This window comes from Mesitornis unicolor, unplaced genomic scaffold (assembly GCF_000695765.1).
Source record: "Mesitornis unicolor isolate BGI_N332 unplaced genomic scaffold, ASM69576v1 scaffold29343, whole genome shotgun sequence".
Classification (NCBI taxonomy): Eukaryota; Metazoa; Chordata; class Aves; order Mesitornithiformes; family Mesitornithidae; genus Mesitornis; species Mesitornis unicolor.
Genome location: NW_010177243.1, coordinates 113,905 through 131,509, shown reverse-complemented (window position 1 = coordinate 131,509; position 17,605 = coordinate 113,905). Strand labels below are relative to the sequence as shown.

General features: G+C 39.0%; 1 protein-coding gene across 1 annotated transcript in view; it reads left to right on the top strand.

Moving 5' to 3' along the window:
* Nucleotides 1-416: 416 nt before the first annotated feature.
* Nucleotides 417-17,605, top strand: part of ZCCHC24 (zinc finger, CCHC domain containing 24) — a gene marked incomplete at its 5' end in the record, with an annotated part of 91,352 nt that continues 74,163 nt past the window's right edge. The window contains one exon of the mRNA XM_010182019.1: nucleotides 417-617. Within this exon, the coding sequence (XP_010180321.1) occupies nucleotides 417-617 (201 nt within the window). The remainder of the gene's footprint in view (nucleotides 618-17,605) is intronic.

Sequence of the window (17,605 nt, the reverse complement as noted above, 5' to 3'; positions counted from 1 at the left end):
TTTTTTTGGTGTGTTATTTTTATTTCCCTGACTTCAGTATTTTTTGTGTAAGTAGTTCTGTCCCTTTTGTGGGTTGTTCTTCCAGCTTTTTGCCTGCGTATTGTAACTGTACCATAATTGTGGTATGATCAGACACAAGAAAACAATCATTGCTTGGTGGAAAGGTTGGACTAAGTGAACCATGACAAGCTCAATAGTTTTCTCAGCAGTGTGGTGAACAGCTCCATTGCAGTGCCTTCAAGAAGCCTCTTTATTAATTACCTGTATATTGCTCTCCTCAAATATGCAGCCATGTTCTTAATGAAAAAACCACACATTTTTCCTGCTATTTTTATCCTTCCCTTACTCATGTCAGTCTCAGAATAATCATTAATACAGTACTGTGTTTCATGTGACTTTTTTCTTTTTTTATGCAGGCTCTGAGCAGCAGTCTGTACAAGAGTGCGTCGCCTTATGGCTCTCTTAACAACATTGTGGATGGGTTAAGCTCTCTCACCGAGCATTTCTCTGACCTATCCCTTTCTTCAGAAGCCAGAAAACCCAGCAAGAGGCCACCTCCTAACTACCTGTGCCACCTCTGCTTTAACAAGGGACACTACATCAAAGACTGCCCACAGGTAAGAAGGAATAGACAATATTCTGGAAAAATCTTACTGAAAACTTTCACCATTCCTTGATTTAGTAACACAGAATTTGACTGAAATAGTTCTTTAGAGTGAGTAGCACTGAAGAAATATCTTGACAAAGTGCCAAGCTAACTATGTGTTCCTTTAATGTATTCTTTATCTCACTGCTGATGGAAAAAATACGCTTTTTCATTTGCTTAGTAAGAATTACAAAAGATATTAATCTAGGCACATGATAAGTAGATTTTGGAAACTTTAAAAATGGTTACTATGTAATTTTTTTACTATGTAAAGTACATTTTCAAGTAGCACACTGTATAGTCAGATTGGCAATGGCACTTAATAAAAATGTAACAAGTTACATATGCTAAAGGAGAAGAAATTGCTACAATAGATGAAGACTTTGAATCAGTATCGCAGTGACACAGCTCCAAGTATATCTGGTGCAAAGTGTCTTCCGTCTCAAAGAAGAGGTTTGCTATACTTGGCAAATGTGGTAGTCTTGGACTCCCAGAACTTTTTTGTAGTGGCAAAACTGGCAATATTTATTTCCTTTGAAAAGAAATATAAACCAGCGTGCACTAAAACCACTCACCAGTCTGCAAGGTTTTTTTCTGAGGCTCCAAGCCACAGTGTGCAAAGTTTCTCCATCCTCTCAAGTTTCAGCTGGATACAGGCATGTTGCTGGCTTAAACTTTCCCAACTACAACAATATTCTGTGTAGAGTCCCAAGGAAATTAAAGTGCTGCCAACACTCTAGAAATACAGATGTGGACATTTCTAGCATCCACTTCACTATGGCTTTAACTTCCTACCCTCTTAATGTGTGACTTTTAGTAGAATTAATCTGCATAGATTTAACTACAGTTAATTGACTGTTGAGGATGTCAGACATATATAAGCCAAAACACAGGCAGAACAGCATCTGCCAGCTGAGCAGGGTCAGCATGAAATCAAGTCTCATGTCAGATGAGCTTTAGCTGAATGTATTCCTCCTGCTGTCATGTATAGACTAAACTGTTTTCTTCATTGACTTTAGCTATGTATCTTTCATTAATTCTAAGGAAAACTATGGAATTAAAGTATGTTTGCAGTCTTGGGTGTGGCACTTGAAAATATTTTACTTCATATTATTTCAGTATACACTGAATAAGGCAGTCTTCTTTAGGAAAAAATAGAGAATTTTCCTTGCCAGGGGATCAAAAATACTCTTGTTTGTATACTTGTGTGTTTAATATACTTAGTTTAGCATGTTACAGCAAAATGTAGAGATAGGATCATGTGTAATAGTATACGTTACTTAACAAGGGGATTAGAACTACAACTACAGAATATGTGGCAGAGAGAAATAGAGTGCAGTGCTGTGTAAGAAACCAAATGAATGCAACAGGTCCCTTGACGATCAATGCGTGCAAGATGCAGCTTGCACAGATGGTCCCAAGCCAGAGTTGGAGCAGAAATGCATTATTTATATCATAGGTATTTTCACAGTTTGAGGCACTAGAGATTAAAGACCAGTTAATGAAAGCTGAAGACATACCCACAGAAATCCAGGAGATGCAGACAAATTAAGGTTTGTGTAGGAAGATTAATTTATGTAAATTGCACATGCTATGTAATTTTTTTTAAAATTTCACTAGTAATGTCTTCAATCTCTCTGTGAACCAGGAAAAAAACTTCCTCAGAGTGTACTCTGCAGCTGGCCTGTGAGCTAGTAAGTAATGAGTGAAGGAACACAGGACTGGCAGGCATCTGCTTGCTCACTGCACGCGGTCTTCTACAGTTGCAGGCAGCCATATCCTACAGTCCCTTTCGTAAACTGATCAAGTTTTATTTGGGAAGAATTTCAGTGTTTTGCTGATGTGGGAAGCTGCTCCAGGACCTCAGTTCTCTCATAATTAGAAATCTTCCCGTTTCCAGGACAAATGTAACTTATGGCCACTTTACAGTCATTTGTTCTTGTGCCAACATTGTCCTCCACTGAAATAGCTCTTCTCCCTCCCTGGTGTTTATCTTGGGATGTATTAATAGACTGCAATCATATCCTCTCTCAGCATTCATTCTGTAGGACTAACTGAGCCAGGTTTTCTCAGGCTTCTCACAAAAAGTAGACAGGCTCTCTTATTCCCCAGTCCTTCTCATGGCTGCTTTGTGCTTTTCATCTCCTTGCACACGCATGACTATGTGTACATATGGCATCCCAGAACAGATCGCACCAATGCCTTTTGCCGTGTATGCACCTATCAATTTCTGTAGATCAATTTATGTTACTTAAGGAACTGGTGATAGGAAATTCTGATTTATTGGAGATTTCTAACACAAGCAAGCGTTTTATGGTCTGGTTAGCACATAAGTGCTTTCTTGAAAAAGAGACTTAAACGTTCACAGAAACTTAAGCACTTCCCATATTTTATCTAAATTTGAGGACAGATGTACAGGGGATGACCCCCTGTGCAGGGGTTATGTTTAAAACGTTGAAAACATTGTGCACAAGAAGGGAACACCAAGGGCAGGATCAGGCCTTTGTTGCAAAAAAACCCATTTCTTAACATTGCTATTAATGAGAACTGATTTCTTAATTTGAACATTATATGCACTACTTAATAGCTTAGATTTTGATGCTTAGTTTTGCTATTGCTCTCAAAAATGGAAGTTGTTTTGCAAATCCTACCACAAAAGGGCTGTAGCTATGCATTTATGAAGTACTTAAATTTGGATAGGGAAAAGAGATAAACGAATCTGATTTGGACAAAATGCGTATCAGTAAATCATACGGTATTTTTATTTTCTTTTTATGTTACTGCCTAATAAGAAACAGATTTTGAAATGAGGTGTTTTATGGAGTTTTTCCTGCATAACAAAGAAATTGTGTAACAACTTTGAGACTTTATAGCCTCCCTTAATTCTGCTTGTTATAAACACTGTAAAGATGTGTGTTCTTTTTCTGTTGCTGTAACAGTCGATTATATACAATACTGATAAAAGTACATGTATTGGTTCAGATTTATATCTTAAGTGATTATCATATTCTAGGAGGTTAAATATTGCAAACAAAAAAGGCCAGCGTTAGTATCTGAGTACTTCGGGTATCTGCAGTTTGTACAATATCCTGTCCAAAATTATCTGTTTGGAAATTGAAGTGGGACTTAGCAAACTTCTATATTTTAGCAGGTAGTTTGTGTGATGTGTAGTGACAGAAAGTGTGTTTTCTGTTTTAGAAACTATCAGAAATGAGAGCAATGTTATGACTGTAATTCATCATTTCCAATTTGCCTACATTTGCAAAAGATCTTTGTTGCAATTATTGTGTCTATAAAAACCACAGCACTTTTTATCTTTAGTGTCATCTTTATAGCATACCTAGATTTTTACTAAAATAATTTTTGAGTTTCAGTGGTTTGACAATAATATCTTACTCATACCTCTGATGTTCTTTCACATACAGAACTTCCATTAACTGGAATGCACTGAAAATTGTCTAGAAAATAAGGTTAGAAGCAATACTCTTAAACTTACTGTAGTAGCATTCTTCAATTATCATTGACAGTGCCATCAAATATACAAAATATTTCTCTTTAAATAGCATGGAAGGTGAGGAATGAGAATACTTTTCCTATCTCATTTACTAGTGGTTAGTTGCGTGATATATAAATATATACATATATAGTTTTGTCAAAACTTTGTTTACTTATTTGTGTACTCACAGGTACTGTGCCAGTACTCATATGTATGCATGATAACCATAGGTTTTCCTTGGCTTGCTAGAACAGATAATGAGGAGCCCTAGGCCAGCAATAGTTAAGACACATGATTCTTTATGACATTTATTTATCTAGCAGATGTAGAAACTCATAGAAGACCTTTTTTAAAAAGTTACATTGTCTCTTTTTACCCATTATCACTGTAGTCTGTATTTTTAAATCCTACAAAATATAAGCAGTGGGTTTGTTTGTACTATGCACAGCCTATATGAAATGAATCTTGCTCCTTTACAATATAGGGATGTTCCTGACATTACCACCCTCGCATGATGTCATCACCCTAAACTCAGACCTATCGCATAGGTTTAATACGCAAAAGGTACAGAGTAATGGACTATGGCATTAGATACAGTACACATGGACATTTATGAATAACACACCTAGTTCAGGTTCTAAGATGTTGCTGAGTGATTGAACCTCTGCCATGGTTCTTCTTTGGGAGGGACATACATGGACATAGAGCCTAGACTTCATTTATTGCATATGCCATTCCTCTTGTTAATTTGGGCAGTAATGGATTAACAGCAAAGGCAGCAATAAAGTTTTTACTTTAGAGCTCCAGCAAACATCTCTGTATTCAAAGTTTCCAAACTGCTCTACCTTGTGTTTCTGCCAAGCACCAGTTCAATCTACTGGTCTCTCTGTCCTAACTTTTAAGTTCTGTCAAATCCTTTAGTGAAAATGTGTGTGGGCATATTTACTCAAAAAATACATGACTCCAGCCATATTTTTCTGAATGCTGAACAAGGAGACTGTTCTGGTCCCTGTGCCAGTGCCAAGCTCTCCAAACAAAGTCTTCCTGACAATTCCTGTAAATTTCTACACAGGCATGTAGACATCTACGTTATGGAGACTTGGTGAAAAAAAAAACCAAAACCAAAACCAAAACAAAAACCAAAACAGGCAAATATCACTATTCTGCAGTCAAATCCCTGGTGCACTGCAACTGTTTAGACCACTCACTGGGAGATGCAGGACTGTTACACGCTGTGTTTTCTGGTTTTACACTAGACTCATAGACGAAGGTGCATGTGCGTCCTCACAGACATGCAGACATAGTACCACAGATGTATACATAATGAGAAACAATATAAGCCTCATTTTGCACAGCATTTTTAAATCTGTGAATGAAATATATGGCATGATCCATATTAATGAGGCCAACAGTGGAAGTCTTTCCATTGCCAACAGTGATCTTTGAAGCAGATCCTGTAAAACTAAAGTTCCTTGAGAACACATATTCAGGTCAATGGGAGTAGTGGGTAATTACTGTGGCTGCTTGAGTTTGCATAGATTTGCTTTTGTGGTTTCATGCAGGATGTGGAAGAAATCAGTGTCAAGCTGAGTTTAGTCCTTTCTTCTTAGTCCATAGCATAGTCTGCCAGATCATGCTGCCCTGAAGCTGTCCCTCCCTGTGGTCAGATATAGTGGATCTTTGGCAGTAGAATTGGCTCCGCAGGCAGCTATTTGGCTGCAAGACTGCAGTGACTCTCATGCCTGAAGCATTAATCTGATCTGTCTTGTGCCTTATGGTTGTGCAATGATCTCAAATGACTGCAAAATGCAAGGAGTTCATAGCTGTGCTTCCTCCAGGTACCAAAGACTGGCTCAAATGGCAATGATGGACAAGCTGCCATCTTTACAAAGATAGAAAGAGTTTACCTTTCTGGGTATTGGCTTAGAGATCTTAATTTAAAAAAAAATGGCAAAACAAGCACAAACTTCTTGAAATTTATTTTTCTTTTTAAGTGGAAGATGATGTTTCAGAGAGCTCTGGAATGAAGGGAGGTCGTAGACTTTGAAAGATCTTAAAATTCACCCTGTAAATAATAGTTTCTGACAGTTGCTACATTTTACAGTAGTCTTTTGGATATCAGGTGATGACTTACAAGTAAACACATCTTTTCTCCATTGGACTGAGTGAAATATCCATATTCTTACTCAGTTATAGGATGAGGGGTCAAGCTCTCCAGTCTCTCAGGAATCTGAAACGCTATATGAATCTATTTTGCAGGCTCCAACATAGGTTTTGATCAGAAATATACTTGCTAGTGTTTGATAAGGTGCTGCATGAGTGTCTTTTGTTTATGCTTCAATTCTGTTGTCTTAGAGAGTTATTAGCAGCCTGACTGTGCAGTCCCTGATATGAATGAAATGGTATTTGAATCACTAAAATTAATCTATAATCTAATCTAAAATTATTACAGAGATAAAGATGAAAATACATACAATAAAAGAAAACGAGACCCAAATTAATCTCTGGTGCAGCAGCAGTGATTTTAGTAAGACAGGTACTGATAGAGCACCTGTATGCCTATATTACAAGGAGGAAAAAGCTGTTACTCTTTACAATATATAAGTTTTTTCGAACTGCATTTGGCAATCCAGAAAACAAATCTGTATATACCCAGCCCCTTAGTTCTCTATCTTTGAAATACATTTTGATACATTAACCCATTTTTTATAGTGCATATTTCTCCACCTAAATATATGTCTGTAAGAAATGGTAATTCTTAGGTGTTCATTCTGTAAATATCTATGCACATACTAAAATTCCACCTTACTACATACTGGAACAATTTGAGGCTCTCAGAAGTCTTGCTTATACACAACATACTACTTCCATTTATTCATATTTTTCCACTCAGTACCTTCATTAAATTATTTTAGATTATTTGGACTTGGCTAAGATTTTAAATTACTTTTTTACCACATGCAGACACTTTGACAACTTCATGATATCAGATGTACTACAAAATTTATTGCAGGTTTGGGGTTTTTTTTCCCTCATATGCTTTAGCTTAGCCCTGCCAAGTTTTGGGTTTTTTTTAAGTTTCTGAGTTTAGCTGGATATATTTTCCCAGATAATTTATATTTTTATTATGAAGACTTGCAGAAATCTTGTGACAAAAGTATGGTGGGCTGTAATTTTGTCGCATCCATTTTACCTCTGGAAATGTAAGCTGTTTAAGAGTCTGAAACATCAGAAAATACTAATTTTCTCTGTGTTTTGGAAATTTTGTGTAAGTTATGCATGTCATGGCTTTAAACCAAGTATCAGAGAGGCAAGTCACTTGGACAGCTGAGTCTGAGTAGGGGGATCCAAAAAGCCCTGCTTTGGTAGCAAGCTCCTAAAGTACTAGCTTTAAAACTGTGGCTATAATATGTGGCATTTATTTCCAGTTGTTTGATAAACTAGCTGCTTGGAAAGACGATACTGAACCCTAACAAACCAGAATAAGAGCAGTTAGACAGTGAAAAAGAGAACAGAAATATGTAGTGATCCACATCTGTGCCCCTTTCCTGTCTAGTGCACTACTCAATACTACATTTCCAAAAGTCTGGAAGACCAGCCAAAACCAAATTCCTCCTTCAACATCATCACTAAGCTGTTATTACTGTGGTTCTGTCTTTATTACCGAGTTCAAACTTTCTTTGCTGTGGGAAATGCAACGTAAACAGATGCGATAAAGGCAAATTCTCTTAGAGAGCATGCTTGCTTGGTCTTTGCAGCAACCTTGGGGTGAAATCTTAGGTCTTGTGCAGTGGTTAACGATGGACTGTGTGACAACAGAATTTGAGGTTTCATTGAGGTTTTCCAACTTCCTTTTGTTTTCCTTTGAGTCTTATTTGCATATTCACTGTCTAGATAAATTCAAGTCAGTTGCCCACTGACTACAAAGAGGATATAAGTAAAGGAATGCTGTTTAAATGTAATCCCTTATGGATACCTGACACTTCAACTGAATAAGGTTTTAGCATTGTGAGAGCCTCAGCTGAGTCCAGTTTGAGCACAGGAATTCAGGGAAGACGGGAGCAGAGAGAAATTAATTTTGGATCTCTGAAATATGACTTCTGCTGAAAGAGAAAGACTGAAGAACCAGTGCTGTTTGCTCCCACAAAAAGACATATTAATAAGTTGCAAATATGTCGAAAACCTTGTATGAAAGGCATAGATTGCTTTCCAGATCCACAGCTAATGAGTGTCATGGAATCGCACCAAAATGGCTACACGCACACAAATAATGAACTCAAACAAGCTTTTAATCTGCAACTGAAATGAAGCAGACAAAACTTCATTCACCAAAACAACATCCCACTGACATTAAGCAAATACAGGTTCGATATGCTGGTTGGGAATATTACCAGACACAGCTGAGTTAAGAATTCTTAAGGTTTTGGCCTAACAATCCAAAATGTGCACTCACTCACTCATCTAAAAAGGGAGGGCTCTCAATCTCAAGAAGTTACCCTAAGTGGCATCCCAACTCAAGGGGAGAGTCCCTGACTGCAGACCCGCTGCTCCGAGGAGGACCGACTCAAATGAGTCCTCCGGCGGGGCCCCATTTATACCCTGGTCAAATCTGATCTGTGGTCAGTACATGGTCGTGTCACCCCCTACTGGCTGAGGACCCCAACTTTCCTGCCTTTGACCCCCACTGTGTGGACCAGACATGAGCTGTGAGGGGGGAGGCAGTCCTGGCACCACCAGGGCCAGAAACTTTAGCACTGCTTTTGTTGGGTCTTTCTCAGGTCTTTAGTGGGGTGGGTGCATCTGCCACAATGAGTCCAGAGTACTGGACTTCAATGAGGTTGCTCTAACTGTGAGGCATTGAAATAGAGTGCCTGGGAAGGCTCTTGATCACTGGAAGACTTTCAGAACAGTATAGATAAACATACATCAGGATTTTCACCGGTGATCCTGTCCAAGGACAAATAAGAGAACATCCCAAAGCATCTCCCAGCCTTATGTTTCTACTCTTGTATATCTGCATACTAATAATACAACTCATTATCTTAAATGTGCATAATTTACATTTAAAAACCATGCACAACAAACCAGATCCAAATCCTGTGCAAGTCACTGTGAGACTTTTATAAACTCCTTTGAAGTAAGCTGAACATTGCATTGGTCTAAATCTGAACTCTGTTTACCAACAATTTGGTAATGCTTAGTTTGCAGTAAAACTCCTGATAAGCCATAATTAAGTGTTTAGCTTGGAAACCAGTACTGTGAGCATTCCTCTTGAGAGGGAAAGTAACATCTGGTTTCCAGCCCTCCACAAGCTCTTTTATAGATGAGGTAAAGAGAGAACTACCAGGTCAAAACCACACTAGTTTATCAATTCCTCATTTGCACTGATAAGAAAGGAGTAATGGAAGATTAAGTGAATAATCTTTTCTCACTTCATAAGAGTATTTTCGTCTAGTGTGAAATACAGTTTGTGGAATTTTCATCCATGCTTGACTGGACAAAGCCCTAGGGAACCTGATGTCAATACTGGTCCTGGTTTAAGCAGGAGGTTGGACTTGACGATCTCCTGAGGCACCTTCCAAATGTAATGATTCTGTGATTCTATTCTATGATTATTAACTGAATTTTCATGCTCTGCAATAAGAGATCACTGATTGTTCTTCAAGATCGCTATATCTCCCAGCTTTCATGTCTACCGCAAACTTTTCTTACTGTGTTTTTAAATAAAATACTCTTGCAAAATACAATACTACTAAAACATAAAAGTTGAACCAAACAGGCATCTGTTACAACAACAAATGCAGAAAACAAAAGACACTAAACCTTGGAAATAGCATCTGTGTAAAATGTCCATGCACAAACACTTCCTGTAAAAATATAGCTTTGTTTAATCTATATTTAGAAAGTCAGAGAACTCTTTCTTTCAAAAGTAATTTTCTCTAGGAAAATGTCTATTTCAAGAAGGGGTTCAGCTGAAAAAGCAAAAGGTTGAAACAGGCATCTGAAGTAGAAGAAACATTCTTGGCTTTGCAATGTTTCATAAGTTTCATTTACTCAGATGAACATTTATATCCTTTATGTATCGTTTCCCAAAAGTGAAAATGTGTTTTCTGGTAATCTCCGTGCCCAATTAAAGAAGGCCTATGAGGTCTGAATAGAGGCTGTGATGGCATCAGATGAATGGGACGTGCTCCAGCTGTTCAGGAGAAAGCAACTGTTGGGAGTGAACTGCGTTGTCCTTCCCTCCCTCTGCCTTTTAACTTACTCTGCTGAGGAGGAAGGACAAACAGGTAGCAAGGGCAGTGAGGTACGAGAGTAAATCGCTAAAGGCAGAGCAGCAGTTTGTGCTGGCAACAGCGAGTAGCTGCAGCTCAGCTTCTCCTTGCTTTTCTGATTGCCCCAGGACAGTCTGTAGATTGTGAGGACACACTCCCAAACCAAGGGACCCCTCTCTTATTTTCCTGCTGTCAAGATGTGCCAGTCAGTCCTGCCTTTCCCCCCTCTTGTGTCACTTCCCTCAAGAAATTAAGATACTAAATGGAAGTTAATTGCTCTTCCATTTCCTTGGTATAGAATCACAGAATCACAGCACAAGTATTGGTGCTATTCTGCTGTATCTGGCTTATTTCAATAAATGTAAAAATAGTGTATTTTCATATAGGCTCTTTTATAGCTATAAAAAGGTTTGCTATGAGATATGAACAGAGTTTCTCAGGTAATTGATGCACATCTATTCCTTGTGGGATTTTATTTGTCCTTCTGACTGACCGAGTGAGCTAGATCAGAAGCAGGAGAAAAGGCTGCATGGATCAGGAACAAAAGTCTTTGTACTATGCTGATGTATAGTTGTCAGCCTTTCAGACATCAAGCTCAGGAGGCATCATGCAATCTGATTAAATAGTCCAGATGATGTTTTTCAGAGCATTATTACCTACAGAGTATACTATATGAATTAAGTTCACTTATAGTCAGCAATCCTGTAGCTACAAAGGAAAACCTGAGGATTAAAATTAGTTTAGAAGTCATTGCACCCATTGGAGAACAGACCATTTGATCTTGGTAGTGATGCTAGGATTCAAGATCTTGTTTATCATTCAGGTTTTAATCCTAAGAGGCTCTCCCTGTATGTTTAGAGAAGCTCTCCAGTCACTACTCCCTCACAGAGGGAGCACATTTTGATACAGCCGCCATTTGCTGCCCACACAGCAAAAGCCACATGTTTTAGCCTTACATTAATGGTATTTTAGAGCAGATGGCATACAAACTGACTGCAGGCTCCTTGTTGCAGCAGCACTAGGTAGTGCATACCTGTGAAAGGACAGTGTCTGTAAGTTTCGTGAAACACCAAACCTGGAGACTTTGAAGACCGGTGAGCCTAGCCATGCTAATTTTCTCACAAATTCAAGTGAGAGCAAAATCTGTATTTATTTTGCATTTCTTTTTTTTGACATAGAGCCATTCCTAATGCATTCACTATAATTTAAAAACTGTTGATTCCCTAAAATTAGTACCATTAAGCAGTCAGTTGCGTAATTTTGGTTTTCCCTGTTTATCTTCTTTAAGTGTTAGCTCTGGGTCCACTTTACATCCAGAAGTTCAATATGTTTATGTTGTACAAATGTATAATGTGACTCTGAGAAACCTAATAACTTCCGTGACTGTTAGACTGAAAAAATTGAGAACAGAACTTCAGTTCACAGACACAAGTCCTGTTTTAACTCCTAGGTTATTTCTCTGCATCAGCTCACCGAAACCAGTACTAAATATCTCAAATTTTCTGATTTATTTTTAGTGGAAAAATACACCTTGCAAAAAAATAAGTCAGATTTGCAGATAAGTTTTCTTAACTTAGTTTCTTAACATTTTATATTTTACACTAGAAATTTTCTGTCATGTTACTGGTAAAAGACTGTTGTTTAAGGAGACATTTCCCAGGTTTGTAGAATACGTTTTTCTTCCATTTTTCCTTCATGGGCCAGAAAAGCTAAAATGTTTGTATAGTAATTAGAGAAAACAAAGAATAAGCTTTTCATTTCAGAGCCTGGTCAGTGCCAAATTATTAGCTAAGGCAATAAAGCCTGTAGACAGGCACTTAAGGTGAAACATTTGGAAATTTTAGCAGCAACAGCAGACATTTTGGAAATGACAGTCTCGCTTACTAGTTCATCCTCTGATTTGTGTCTGATTTTTCACTAGATGCTTGCTACTTTTTTGTTTCTAACTCTGATTGTGCAGAAATGTGCATAGGAGTACAGCAGCACCTTTTGAGATCTTCTGCATTACCGAGCCTTGTAAACAACTCATTTTTCATGCTGCAAAGAAAGAGCACATTTCAACTACACTTAGACGTGGTCTCAAGCTGTAATTTTGGACATGAGTTCAGGGTAACATTTCCCAGGTTCAAGGGTTTCATATACAAAATACTGGTTTCAAGTTCATTTCTAATTTTAACCCACAGTGCAGGTGTGCAGCTATAGATAAAACTGCAAGAGCACAGACAAATCATTATTTCCACCTGAGCCAGTGTACCCACACCATCTGGCAGCCAAGAACACCCAGCCCAAGTGCACAGTCAGCCCTCCCAAACACTGCCCTGTCGGTCTTATGTGGGTGAGGAAAGGAGACCCTCAGGAGACTTCATGAGAGCAGAGAGAACCTCTGAAATGGTTTTGTACAGCAGCCATGTTACCCGTACTCCTGAATTCCTGATGACATAGTTGAAGAAATTAGAAGAGCAAAAAGTAGAGGAGAGAAAGGTTCCTTCCAAAGAAATGGCAAACAACAGGGCTTTCCCAGAAGATCAAAGGAGATTCATCATTCAGGTAGAAAGGCAGCTTTGGTTTAAATAGTTTTAAAAACCAAAATGTAATAGTAGTCATTCCAGACCTGCACATTGTATTTCACAATGCAAGTTAGTGCTCTGCTATTTAAAACAGATTTCTGCAAATCCTGGATAAGTAGTTTAATGGATTAGAGCTAAATGACAAAACTGTACTGCTCTCTTAATCTTTTTTACCAAAAATCATGAAAAAATCCTCCTATAATGTTATTGGGTGTCCCTAAGCCTGATTCCTTCTGTCCTTTACACGAGGACACACCACTACCAAAATGGTCACACCAGCTTTTGTGCTGTGCTTGCCACTTGTCAAAGTGTTTACGCAGAACACAGGGAAGTAGCGAATGAAGCCCAGGAGTTTTCAGGTTTCCTTGAAAATGGCTACCTATGTAAGTTTAGGGGTTCATTCCTATTCTGAGATTGTTATATGGCTATCACAGGTGAAATACATCTCTGCCTCCCATTTCACCTGTCACAGGCATATAACTTTCTCAGGACAGGTGATATTCTTATCTCCTGAGAGAGTGCTGTTACACATATAAAACTAATCATACTCTGATTTTGGAGCGTGCTAGTCATTTTTACAATATTAACCGGAAGTTTCAGTTTTCTACTTACCTCAGTGTATTACACAGCTGTATTCTATGTGATGTAATGTGGACATCAAATGTATATGGCTGAAGCTCTGAAGTGAATACAGAGGCCTGTTTCAATGGTGTGTGACGTTTTCTTGCAGTGACTTGCAGGGGAATGTGAAGGCCTGACTGCCACGTTTAGCTTTTCTCTAGTATTGTAATCACTGTGCTCTCTCAGCTTTTCTCCATTTTGTAATTTTCTTTGATTCCTTACCCTAGACCTACCTGATCTTCTAAAACTCAACCGAAGGCTTCTTGTTGATCCTTCCTCTGTGTGACCCAGTCACAAATGATACTTCGAGTCTCCTTATCTCCACTTAGCGCCCTTAGAAGACAGGGATCTCTGACCAGATGATAGCACAGCATACGTGGACTGAGAGCCCAAGGTTCTTGTGCACTGGGGAGGGAGAGGATGGATAAGGTGGACTGTAAAGATGGATGTTGTATGCCTGCAGCCATCAGCCTTACCAAATAAAATGAAAGCTAACAGTCATCCAGAGGTTGTTAGCATAGCACTATGTACAGGACTAATAGACGATTACTGCTTGTATTACTATTTCTCTTGTTCAGTAATGAGAGCTGTAGTAATTAATAACAGTCTGACTTTTAGGCCACTGGTAACACTTGTTAAACTTTAAAAAAATTGTTTCTCTTGCTGGTATCATTTACAGCCATTCTACTGAGCAGCAAATCTTAACTGTAATTTTATGGCTGGTTGGTTTGTGATAAATTATTTCCTTGCTTACTATACTGAATCTATTTAAATACAAGACGGGACACACTATAAACCTGAAAAGTGGTGATGCTAATGTGAAACTATAATAAAGGTGGCTTTTTTTTTTAAATAATGTTGACATATATAAGTAAATAATACAAAAATACAATGCTCCTCTATAGCTGCTTGAGGCACAATATATCCAATATTAGCTTTAAGTGGGTACAGCTAATAAGGGCTGTACTGTTTATGCTGAGCTCACAATGTGACTCACATTTTGTGTTTGTTTGCAAAGTTGGAGAGGAGAACAGGGCATTTTTTTTAGCATTAACATAATTTGAACTCTCATCTGCTTTCTTCTGAGCTCCCATTCCTGATTCAGCACGCATGAGTCTGCTAATGAAATCCAGATGTCAGACGAAAAAACAATAAGCTCTCCCACCCATCTGGTGGATCAGGTTTCTCAGCAATTGGAAAAAAAAAATAATCAGGAAAGATTCCTAGAATGTCTGAAACTTCAGATTTCAGTCTGTTTTCAGAGAGCAGAGAGGGGGTGGTTTGGAGGTAAAATTGATAGCAAGACAAGATTCTTGGTGGAAAAGTGAAAAGAAATGGAATAGTTATGTTTTAAGTTACTCTGAGCCCTAAACAGATCTAGTATATCCCGAATTCAGTGCTGCTACTGAAAAATTATACTGCGCATCACAAACAGCAGTTCTGAGTCAGAAATTTAAAAAAAAAAGTAATGTGATGTAAATTATTAAATTATTTTATTCCTTGGCTTTGCTATTTCAGGGTCCCAATCCCTCAAGAGACTCAATAATCCTGGGAGGAGAAATTATAACATCACCCTTCAGTTTACTCTCAAGAATTATTTGCAGAACCTCAGAGCTGTGACTCTGGGTTTCCTCTCTTTCAACCCTCACCTTAAGCCTTACCCTAGTCCTAGGCTGAGCTGTACACAAGGTGCCCGAGCCCTGTCCAAGGCCAAGACATATCCTCAGGGGACAAGTTTTTCACAGCCCTCAGCTTGTTTGACAGCCTCTTTCCAGCCCAAATTCAACTGCAGATTTAGACTCTCTCCTTCTCTCAACTTTAACCCTGACCATAAACCTAAGCTTTAGACAGAGCAGTCCAGTCCTTCCTACAACTGAACCTTTGCATTTTTTCTTTCTCTCTACTATTTTTTGTGTCTGGAATGTATCATAATTCTTGATCACCTTAGGCCTAAGAAGAAGGCGTCAGAAATTTCTGTACCAAAAGACTTGGGCCAAGTAGCTAATTGGAAAAAGACATTTGTTTCATTTTTAGAGGAAATACTTAACAAAAATCAATTTTACTCAAGCTTTTTATGTGACTAATTCAAAGGAATGTTCCCAGTAATTTTCAGACAAGTGAATAATTGAATTAAATGGTGTCTTCCGTACTTCCAATTACTTGAGGATGCATCAGGGTTTGCTTTGACTCCATGAGGTGTGTTTCCACAGACTGTGAGGCATTGTGAGCTTCCTTCACTTCAACTGTATGTGACTTAAAACAAGCCATAAAGTTGCTTTTATGCCACTTTTGCATTTACGTTTCCACAGCTGTGCTCCTCTAGATTGGCAAGATAGAAAAGTTTTATAGGATGCTCTGCCAACTCTGTTGCGACAGCAGATTTCTCTTCTACATAGACATTCTTCTGATCTGTGGATGGTGAGTTGATGGGCCTCACCATGAAGGAAAGCTCCCCCTCAGTCACTCTGATCTGTTCCATTCACTTCTGTTTCCCTTTCATATAATTTAACATCTGAGTGTTCTCAAGACGTACGCTTGTGGTTTGCTCTCCCAGTCTCTTTCCAGGGTCAGTCTCGTGCATGTAATGTAGTGTTTCTGTTTAGTAACTGTTTTCCTTAAATACCAGAAAAATGGGGTCAGATATATGTACATTGCACTTGGAAAGGGAGAATGTTTCCTGTGAGTTAGTGTAACACTGTCTCAGCTCAGCTTGCAACCCAGGAAAGCTCCCCTTTGCCTTCCAATGCATACTGCTCTCCTGGAAGAAGTTTCCAGTGTGCCAGAAAGCAGAGCAGTCAACAGAAGTGGCTACACCTCTCCTAAACATGTCTGACCATGGGGCTTGCACATCTGGGTAAGTTCTACCTCTGCTCCAGACCAGCTGGCCCAGGCTACTTCTGATGCAAAAGTCCTGTAACCATGCTTGTTGAGATATATAACCAAGCTTGTTGAGCTTGTTGTAATACAGTGTTCTGTAGATTTGGGGCTTTCAAATGCCACAGCTTCAGATCTGTGAATGTTGTGCCGTTTTCCATGGAGGACTGTAGTAACACCTCTTGTGATGCAGATAAATCTTCCAATCATCTGGAAATAGCAGAGTTACTCAAGGATGCTGCTTAGAAGTAGTTTAGCATCCTCACAGACTCCAGAGTTCTCTGCTGAAAGGCTGAACAGAGCTATTGAGTGTTTGCGCCTCCTGCGAAGGGAACTGCTCTGCAGCTACAGGCACTTCAAAGTACTTGTTCACTGCTATGTGTTTGGCCCAGGTTATCGAGCTGTTCATTATTCATGAGCTGGTCTTATCTGAACCCTGGTTCACATTGGCGATTACTTGTGATGGATGGTTAGAGATGGGTGCAGTCTGCAGACTTTGCCTTAGAGCCTTTGTTGTTTTAACCAGTTTATCTGGTGGTTGTACACAGAGATTCATCAGGTTTGGTGTGCACAGAAAGCACAGTGGAGATCGGTGGCAGAGCTCTAATCGGTCAGTGCTCTTGGGGAGGGCAGACCGAGTGATCATTTCCATGAAGGATGCAAACCACCTCAGTACAATCCTTTGGACCTTCTCTATCTTTCTCAGGAGGAAGAGCAGTATCTTATGAAAGCATGAATGCTTTTTCTCTCTACCCCATATTCTTCTCTCTTACAGGCTCCTAATACAGTTGGTGGCTGATAAGGCCCAAAGCAGAAGCTAGTAGAGATAAGAGCCAGGGAAGTGTGAGAAGTGAGAAGACAGCTGTTGCCTGAAGACTGCCAGCTGTTGAAAAATAATCAGAGGGCAGTGTACAGCATCATCCTAAGATTAGTTAAATAAGGACTTAGTCTCCCGTCTCTGTCTGTGGAAAAGACCTACTTGTTTCAGTAGGAGCTGGAGACAGACGGAAGCAACTTTGGATGGTCACCCTTCAGAGACAGACACTTGTCTTGCTCCAGCAGAATTATTGGAGCACACACAGAGGGTCTGACCCTGCTGACCCCATATTCTGCATCCTGTCATACC